Here is a 10,000-nt window from a genome sequence, read left to right on the forward strand (position 1 = left end):
ATGTGTTTGAGATTCTGTGTATGTGTGTGTGCTTGTGTGTGTGTGTGTGGGTGTGTGTGTGCGAGTGTGTGTGTGTGAGTGTGTGCTTTTGTATGTGTGTGTGTGTGTGTGTGTGTGTGTGTGTGTGTGTGTGATTCTGAGTGTGTGTGTGTGTGTGTGCTTGTGTGTGCTTTTGTGCGTGCGTGCGTGCGTGCGTGCGTGTGTGTGTGTGCTTTTGTGCTTGTGTGTGTGTGTGTGTGTGTGTGTGTGTGTGTGTGTGTGTGTGTCCGTTAGGACGGGGGGTACGTGATGTGGGAGATGGGGTCCTCTTATCTCCCCATACCAAGGTGGGAACACGAGCTTCTCATCCTCCTCTTTCTGCACAAACCTGCCGCATCCCTGTGCGTTTCCATGCCAACGGCCTCCAAACATGACTCCCCAACGTGCTCCCTGAGCCTACTAGAGATCCTGCCCCCTGTTGCGCCCCCTAGGGTATAACACAGGACAAAACACACACACAAAAACACAAGCATGGAGTCCAAGTCAGTAATATGGTCCAGTGTTACTTCCAGTATTGTCATTGACAGTTTCACACCACAAACGCAACAGTACCCAAACAATGGGCTAATTACTGGTGCATGTCGAGCTGAGAGGCGAAAAGCAGACCTCTTTTGTTTACCCCCCGAGTGCCCCGACTTCCCAGAGTGCAGTGGGGAGGAGCGGAGCAGGAGCGGGAGCGGGACGAGAGCCTGGGAACTCAGTGGTGGCACAGAGTGTGTGTGTGTGTGTGTGAGAGAGGGAGACGACATGAAAGAGCAAGAACTCTCTGTATCTCTCTCTCTCACACACACACAAGCGCGCGCACACACACACATACACACACACACACACACACACACACACACACACACACGCACAGACACACACACACACACACACACACACACACACACACACACACACACACACACACAGTGACAAGGGCTGGAGGCCTGATGCAGAACACATGGTGCCTCCAGTGCAATGGCAGCCACCACATCCAGCCAAGTCAGAGAGAGGCCTTCACACGCTCCCTCCCTCTCTCTCTCTCTCTCTTTCTGTCTCTGTTCCTTCATCCTTATTTTCTCTCTCTCTGTCTCTCTCTATATATTTCTCTCTCTCTCTCTCTATCTACTCTCGCACACACACACACACACACACACACACACACACATACACACACACACACACACACACATTCTTCCTGACCTTTCTAAATTTCCCTCATCATAAAATGACTACAAAATGTCTATCTATCTGTCTGTCTAATCGCTCTCTCTCTCTCTCCCTCTCCCCCCCTCTCTCTCTCTCTCATTCTCTCTCTCCCCGGTTGCTGTCCAGGGGCTGGGCTCGAGTTTCAGAGTGCGCACACGTGCTTCCTGCTCTCAGAGAGCGGGACCAAGAAAAACACAGGCACACACACACACACACACACACACACACACACACACACACACACACACACACACACACACACACACACTTGTCCAGTGGAGTAGCACCACGGCCCCCTCTTCCCATCCCCGTCTGGGGTGGCCGCTCGTGGGCACTGATGGAGTTGACATTCCCCTAGACAGTCACGAGGCTTTGTTTTGACAAGAGCAGGGTCCTGAAAATGAGGGATTTCCCTCTAAAGAGGGCACAGGCTTTGGTGTTAGCCATAGCCACACGAGGACAATTAACTTTCTTTCTTCTTTTTTCTTTTCTTTTTGTCTTTTTTTTTCCTTTCTGTCTTTCGTTCTTTCTTTCTTTTGTTTGAAAACTTAACTTCTTAATCACTTATTTACCTCCTTTATCCTTACTTTTGTTGTCGTTTTCATTCCTTGTATTACGTATTTATTCTTCATTTCTCTTTCTCGTTCTTCTCTTCCATTCATCTTCTCTTTGTCTTCTCTTTGTTTGTCATCCATCATAAGTTGCTCTTGTTCTCCATTTCGTTCTCTTTCTCTCGCTCTCCCTCTGTCGATCTCTCGTGACTACTGCTGGAAATTCCACTCCCAACCGCTCATTTCCATTTTTTTCCCCACTCCTTTTTTTTTTTTTTTTTTTTGATTTTCCTTTTTTGGCAGTGAAGAAAATCTCCTGACTCCTTTCCTGCTGCCAAGTGGCTTCAGCGAGCAAAGCCCGAGACGCAAACCAGTTCAGGTTAACCAGCGCAAACCAGCTGGACGGCTGCACGCTGCCACTGCACGCTGCCACTTTTCTTCGTCATTGTCTGTGAAGTAGATCCTGTTGGGCAAACATGGCTCCTAGAGGAACAACAGAGAGAAAGGACATACACCCAAAGGATAGAGGTGTGGGCTAGGAGTCGTGAAAAGGTCTTAAAGAAATGAATACCAGGGCTATGATGTCAGTACAGTACAAGTGTGTGGCTATTCACTTGTTGTGCGTAGACCTGGCCTTGACACGAGCCTCTCTTGAGCTTAACTGAAACCATCTTACCGCCAGCATGGCTCCAGCATTGACAGTACTATATCATAAAAAAGAATGATATGAAGTTATTGGATATAGACCCTCATAGGACAGTGGAACCTTTGGGAAAGGGTTATTTTGCTTATAGAGAACCTTTCATTGGGTAGTTTCCATAGATAGATATGGCAATTCCCTCGAAGAACACTCATGTGTTCTGGCAAAGAACCTAAAGAGTTGTACCAGCTCCAGTCATCCGTTGTGACGGAAAGGGTTCTTTTGCTTATAGAGAACCTTTCATTGGGTAGTTTCCATAGATAGATATGGCAATTCCCTTGAAGAACACTCATGTGTTCTGGCAAGGAACCTAAAGAGTTGCACCAGCTCCAGTCATCCGTTGTGACTCAGCACATCCCGGTGAGGTTCCTCTCTCTGTCTGTGTTTGTGTTCCTCTGTGGGAAAGCTCTGAGCTCATGTCCATGGCCTCACCAGGGCTGAGCATTAGTCTAACGTTACTAACGCTTAGTCATGTCTACGTCACCTTTACATTGAGTCACTTTTTGAAGACAGACCATACGTTATTGTAAAGGTATTCATTTTTGTACAGCACTGAATATGTGTGGAGTCTGGATATTGAATCTATTGAATCTTTGTGTTGCTCTACAGTTGTGCTGCTACACATACTGTACATGTATGCTAGACGAGCAGAACACACACAGCTCCTCTGCTACTGGACTACAGCTGCGATCTCTAAACCTGTGTGGGGTGTAGGCGGCAGCCATCTTTTCTGGAGATGATGACAATTACCATCTGCTTTCTATTAAAGGCTTAACTGATTTATGATACTAAATTGAAAATGTTAAAAACAGGGAATGGATGTCGGGGAGGGGGGAAGAGATTTTTTTTTCTTTTCGTTTTCAAAGGGAGACCAGCCATGAGAAGTGTCAGAGCCACTGGGCAACAGGAACACACACAGGTTCTCTGTGTTGTTTAGTTGTGGAACACACGCAGGTTCTCTGTGTTGTTTAGTTGGTGGAACACACGCAGGTTCTCTGTGTTGTTTAGTTAGTGGAACACATGCAGGTTCTCTGTGTTGTTTAGTTAGTGGAACACATGCAGGTTCTCTGTGTTCTTTAGTTATTGGAACACATGCAGGTTCTCTGTGTTGTTTAGTTGTGGAACACACGCAGGTTCTCTGTGTTGTTTAGTTATTGGAACACATGCAGGTTCTCTGTGTTGTTTAGTTGTGGAACACACGCAGGTTCTCTGTGTTGTTTAGTTATTGGAACACATGCAGGTTCTCTGTGTTGTTTAGTTAGTGGAACACATGCAGGTTCTCTGTGTTGTTTAGTTGTGGAACACACGCAGGTTCTCTGTGTTGTTTAGTTAGTGGAACACATGCAGGTTCTCTGTGTTGTTTAGTTATTGGAACACACGCAGGTTCTGTGTTGTTTAGTTAGTGGAACACTCACAGGTTCTCCATGCTGTTGAACTAGAAAAAACACACAGAGACTGTCTGTGCTGTTTAGATAGAGGGACACACACTGTTACTCTGCACTGTTTACATGGAGGAACACACACTATTTCTCTGTGCTGTTTACACAGAGGAACACACACTATTTCTCTGTGCTGTTTCGACTGTAGAGTTTGCGGGGCGCTTCACCCGTCCAGGCGGAGGGAAGGCCAGGACACCGGCTCTGGGTTAATGCCCGTGTGATGCCCCAGTGAGATTAGGGGGTTTTACAAATTAGCCTTGCATTCTACTGCTCGCATGCTTCTTTAGACACAGCAGTTTCCTCTCCAGGGCTGAAACCACTCTGGTGGCAAGAGTCAAGGTCTGTGGACACACACACACGCACACACACACACACACACACACACACACACACACACACACACACACACACACACACACACACACACACACACACACACACACACACACACACACACACACACACACGCACGCACACTGAGCTAGCTTCGTGTTAATGTGTTTGCCTGAGCAAACCCTTGGGAGGGTGTTGTGTGCGAAACACGAAATGATTATTGATTCAAGCTGGGTCATAGCAAGGTTCAGACGTCTGGCTCTCTCTGCGTGCTTTCAGCGAAAACGAATCTCGTATCTCGACACACTTAACGCCTGCCCCGCCTAAAACGTTTATTAATAAAACATCCTCATAATGCCTAAAGTGCAATTTTTAGCCGCGCAGACTTGCTGACCGCCCGGCCCAGTGGGAAGGTCAGACTATATTTAAACCTGGACGGTGAGATGGAGTAGCGGAGAGAATAAAAACGAAGAGAGGAAGAACGGAAAAAAGAGAAATAATACACCGGCGAGATGAATGATCGGAATTCCCAGCCTTCAGGCACAGCGGGGCCTGACTGATGGCCCGTTTCCTGTTTCTCGACCAATGAAAGCCTCCTATTTGGTCCTGAGAGGGAGGTGCCTCTTTTCCGACCACATCTGAAAGGAGCGGGGCGGGGAGGGGTGGTGGGGGTTAGTCGTCTTTCATTTCTCTCTCTCTCTCTCGCTCACTCTCTCTCGCTCTCTCTTTCTCTGAGTAAAATGCGAACGTAAGCATGGGCCTCACAACATGTGGGACTGATCAGGAGGGCATTCTTCAAGGGCTGGGCCGCTCCGACTGTTTACAGTCTGGGTGCTGGTGGAGGGATGTTTGAGGAGACGTTGGCGAAACATTGATGAAACATTTGTTGCTGTTTGGTACGGCTGTTTTGTTGATGATGCTGCTGACGCTGATTTGGTGTTTGTTCTGTGGACGTCTGTGTTTGTGACGTTGTTGCATCTGACCACACAAATATTTAGAACACATCTAAATGTCTCTAGGGCAACTGACAGAAAGAATCACCGAACAAATTGGTTTGCTCTCGCTAAATCTCTCTTTTACACGTTTCTGTAATCAAGGACACGTATCTCGAATTTCCTCTTGAAACGAAAGTGAAATCATTCTCTTATTGTTGGTCTTACTGATTATTTAATTTTCAGTTATACGTAATAAACACTACATTTGAGAAGAACAGCATGTTTCCAATGGTGTCTTATTTGTCTGATTCACGACACTGGTAGATTTTTTTTTTTGCAAAGCAAATATCATTCTAATATGCTACATATTATGTATTATCTTAAATAATGCATTATAAATGTTTGTCTTATGTTTTCTGAGTCTTTCATTTATTTTAATTCTAAAGTGGCTTGCTTTTTTTTCGAATGGATCCCTTCAAAAGATGAATTTCATCCTTAAGTAGAGATGAAGAAGAATTTGTGGTTGGACTTCAGATGAGACAGCTTGGCCAGATCACTATTTCTTTCAGCGCCCCCTCTCTCACTCGCTCTGGAAAAGGCGGCTTGGATTTAGTCCTGTTCCATTACCTTTGATCCAGCCTCTGGAGCAAACCACAGTCTCTCCCTAAAGCTCGTGATGTATTGCAGTGTAGGCTAGAAGCCTATTTGCTTACAGCAGCTGCCTAACCACTACCAGTCCTATCTCTCGTGGACGCCAATACTTACACTTGATATGTAGGGCCGCGCACACCAGGAACAATAACTATAAAGATAACTGTGACTGTAACGACAATGAAAGTCTCTCCTTGTGTGAATGAATGTGATGTGTCAATTCTGATTGGCTGTCAGCTTTTTATTGTTCTCAGAATGGCTGTGATCCATAGAATTGATCCATAGTGATATCGTTCTTCATGTCGTTATTGCTATAGTTTATGTGTGTACTGTACATTTATGTTAATGTGTGTACGTTGACGTTCATATTAGCTATAGCTGTAGTTTCTTGCCGCTATTGATGGAGTTATCATTCTTGGAGTGAATAGACATTTTGTGTCAGTCGATATCTGAGCTCTGCTCTGCCCAATGCTGACTCCTTGATTGACTGCGGTTATCCCCGGCCTTTGTCCTGCAGGAGCTGCTCCCATTGGTCCTGATGTTTGAGCTGCCCGTGATGGTGCAGATGAACCCTGACCCCAGCTCACCGGCCATCCAGCACATCGCCCAGACCTACAGCATCTCGGTCAGCTTCAAGCAGCGCTCGCGCCTCTACGGGACCACGGGGGTGGTCAGAGGGTCACAGAACAACGCCGCCGCGGTGAAGGTGGGTGTCACACACACACACACACACACACACACACACACATACATGCACACACATACACACACACATATACATGCACACACACACACACACACACATATACACACGCATACACACACACACATATACAGTATACTGTACATACACACACACACATATACTGTACATACATACACACCTGCATTTGATAATGAAAAGTCTGCTCTTCGTGCATGTGTCTGGGGATACTCCTGCAGATAGACCCTAGAGGACATCAGACAGACGACTACTATTGGGATCTGCCCGTGATCTTGACCAGATTCAGTGTATTCATGTTTCATGGAAACACACTCCATCTCTCTCTCACACAGACACACACAGAAACACACACACACAGAAACACACACACACACACACACACACACACACACACACACACACACACACACACACACACACACACACAGAGAGAGACACACACACACACACACGCTTTCACACATCTACACTCTCTGTGGAGCAGTGTTTCCAGCAAACAGTCCTCAGCACAAAGCCAAAAGGAGCCTGACTCAAATCAGAAACATTGGGCCAAGTTGTCAGTAGTGTTCTGTAATGACATTAGGTGATCATGTAATGTAGCGCGGGGTCACAGTACATAGCACGAGATTACAGAAATAAATTACATACATGTGTATGCAGTGCATACTCTGTACTCACACGGACATGCACATCCTCATATACCACAAGTTCACATGCACTCAACAAACAAACTTCTCTCTTTCTCGCTCTCTCTCACACACCAGTGAGGCCACTCTTGAGTGGGCTTCTGTGGAGATTAGTGTGTGGGGTAAGAGAGTAGGGGAGTTAGCCCCAACACTACACACTCACACACACACACACACACACACACACAGAGTCGCCCACACAAGTGCATTTCTTCCTCTCTCTATCAAACTCAAAGGTATAACTTCTGCTGTCTGTACGCACGCACACACACACTGACACTGCCATGCACACACACACACACACACACACACACACACACACTGACACTGACATACACAGCAGCACACAGTTTGCCCGCTCCAGCACCCCTACCCCCTCCATGTGCGAGCGCTGCCCCAGATCCCCAACTTCCCCTGCTGGCCTTGACTGCCGTCACGCTGGCTTTGCAGAGGCTGTCTGTGGGTGTGTGTATGTGTGTGTGTGTGTGTGTGTGGTGCTCTGTGGAGTCTGTGTGTGTGTATGAGAGAGAGAGAGAGAGAGAGAGAGAGAGAGAGAGAGAGAGAGAGTGTGTGTGTGTGTGTGTGTGTGTGTATGTGTGTGTGTGTGTGTGGTGTTCTGTGGAGTCTGTGTGTGTGTGTGTGTGTGTGTGTGTGTGTGTGTGTGGTACTTTTGCGGAGGCCGGAGGGTGAAGGGGGGAGACCCAGAGCTGGAGCCGGCTGTGGGCTGTGGGTATGAGAGGTATGCGCTGAGCACAGGGCCCTCTATGGGACCAGGCCAATACCACAACTGGGCAGAGAGAGAGGGAGAGAGAGAGAGGGAGAGAGAGATGAGAGATAGAGAGAGAGAGAGACAGAGTGATGAGATAGGCAGAGAGAGAGAGATAAAGGGAGACAGAGAGAAGGAAAGCAAAGGATGAGAAAGAGAGAAAGAAAGGTAAAGACAGAGGGATGAGAGAGACAGAGAGAGAGATGGAGAGATGAGAGAGAGGCAGGAAAAGAAAGAAGGGTGGGGAGAACACAGAGCCCCAGGGCGGAGGTGAAGAGTGTGAGTGCCCTGCATCACCTGGGGGAACACAGTAGAGAGTAATAATCATATAGAATAACACTCACCAGGGTGTTGGACAGCTAAAGGGCTGACTGACTGAAAGGTGTTTCATTTAGACAAGATGTTCCTATTTGCCTAACAGGTGATATGTCTGGGGAAAGAGAGGTGTGGTGTATGGCAGAACTGTGTGTGTGTGTGTATGTGTGTGTGTGTGTGTGTGTGTGTGTGTGTGTGTGTGTGTAGCACCTTCACCGCCATCAATTACCTAGCTCCTCCGCCTCCTCAGAGGGTTTCAGCGGTGCTCTCTCTCCCCCCCCCCCCCCCCCCTCTCTCTCTCTCTCTCTCTCTCTCTCTCTCTCTGTGTGCGTTCGTGCGTGTGTGTGTGTGTGTGTGCGTGCATGTGTGTGTGTGTGCCTGTGTGTTCCTTAACACACCTTCATCATCATCATCCTCCCCTGTAGTACAGCTGTTGTGGCACATCAGCGCTGTGTATCTCTTTATGTGTGTCTCTGTATCCTGTATGCCACACACCTTCATCCTCCTCCCTCTCCTCCTCTTCCTCTGCAGCGTGGCACGGCGGTGCTGCTGGAGCACCTGGCGGGCAGCCTGGCGGGCGCCATCACGGTCAGCACGCAGCTGGACATCGCCCCCCAGCACCACCTGTTCATGATGGGCCGCAACGGCGCCAACCTCAAGCACGTGGTGCAGCGCAGCGGCGCCCAGGTGCACTTCCCCGACCCGGGCAGCCTGCAGAAGAAGTCCACCGTCTACGTGCAGGGCACCATCGACACCGTGTGCCTGGCACGCCAGTACCTCATGGTGAGACACACGCCTTGGCTCCTGCAGCATTTTATAGCCATATTCTTTAGCTCTTCATTAGCTCTTCTTTAGCTCTTCTTTAGCTCCTCTTTAGCTCTTCTTTAGCTCTTCTTTAGCTCTTCTTTAGCTCCTCTTCAGCTCTTCTTTAGCTCTTCTTTAGCTCTTCTTTAGCTCTTCTTTAGCTCCTCTTTAGCTCTTCTTTAACTCTTCTTTAGCTCTTCATTAACTCCTCTTTAACTCTTCTTTAACTCTTCTTCTTTTTCTTTTCTTTTTCTTCTCTTTATCATCCTGTCTTCCCAACGATCACTTCCTCTCTTTTCATCTCTCCTCCTCACCTGTCGATCTGCTCTTTGTTTCTCCCTGAAGCATCATTATAACAGTGAGAGGAGAGGAGAGGAAAGGAAAGGAGAGGAGAGGAAAGGAAAGGAGAGGAGAGCTACTCAGCTCCAGGGAGGAATGTAGAAGAGGAGTGGACCTGTGCTTGTGTGGGCCAGTTCTCTCTCTGGTCCCTGTATGCGTTTATTTCCATCCTCTCCCTCTCATTCTTCTTTTGAATCCCTGGTCATCTTTGGTCTGCGTACTCTTCATTGCTTCTCTTGTCCGCTCACCTCTCCTCCTCTCCTCTCCTCTCCTTTTCTCCTTTCCACATTTTTAACTCTTTTCTTCCATTATTTTCTTCCATTTTGCTAGTCCCTCATCATTCCATCCATTTGACTCGTCTCTCCCCTTTTCTGTGCTTTGATCTGTCTACTCTACTGCCCCTCTTCTCCTCTTCTCCTCTTCTCCTCTCCTCTCCTCCTCCCATTCTTCCCTGAAACCACAAGCAGACCAAAGCTCTCAGCACTAGCAGCGTGTGTTTTGGTGATCCTCTCTTCTCTCTACAT

General features: G+C 47.6%; 1 protein-coding gene across 2 annotated transcripts in view; it reads left to right on the forward strand.

The window, feature by feature from the left end:
* LOC134070338 (protein bicaudal C homolog 1-like) overlaps positions 1-10,000 on the forward strand; it is a 78,476-nt gene that overhangs the window by 47,434 nt on the left and 21,042 nt on the right. For both annotated transcript variants that reach the window (XM_062526655.1, XM_062526656.1), the window contains exons 7-8: positions 6,360-6,548; positions 8,865-9,116. In XM_062526655.1, the coding sequence (XP_062382639.1) occupies positions 6,360-6,548; positions 8,865-9,116 (441 nt within the window). The remainder of the gene's footprint in view (positions 1-6,359; positions 6,549-8,864; positions 9,117-10,000) is intronic.

The sequence above is a fragment of the Sardina pilchardus genome, chromosome 22 (assembly GCF_963854185.1).
Source record: "Sardina pilchardus chromosome 22, fSarPil1.1, whole genome shotgun sequence".
Lineage (NCBI taxonomy): Eukaryota > Metazoa > Chordata > Actinopteri > Clupeiformes > Clupeidae > Sardina > Sardina pilchardus.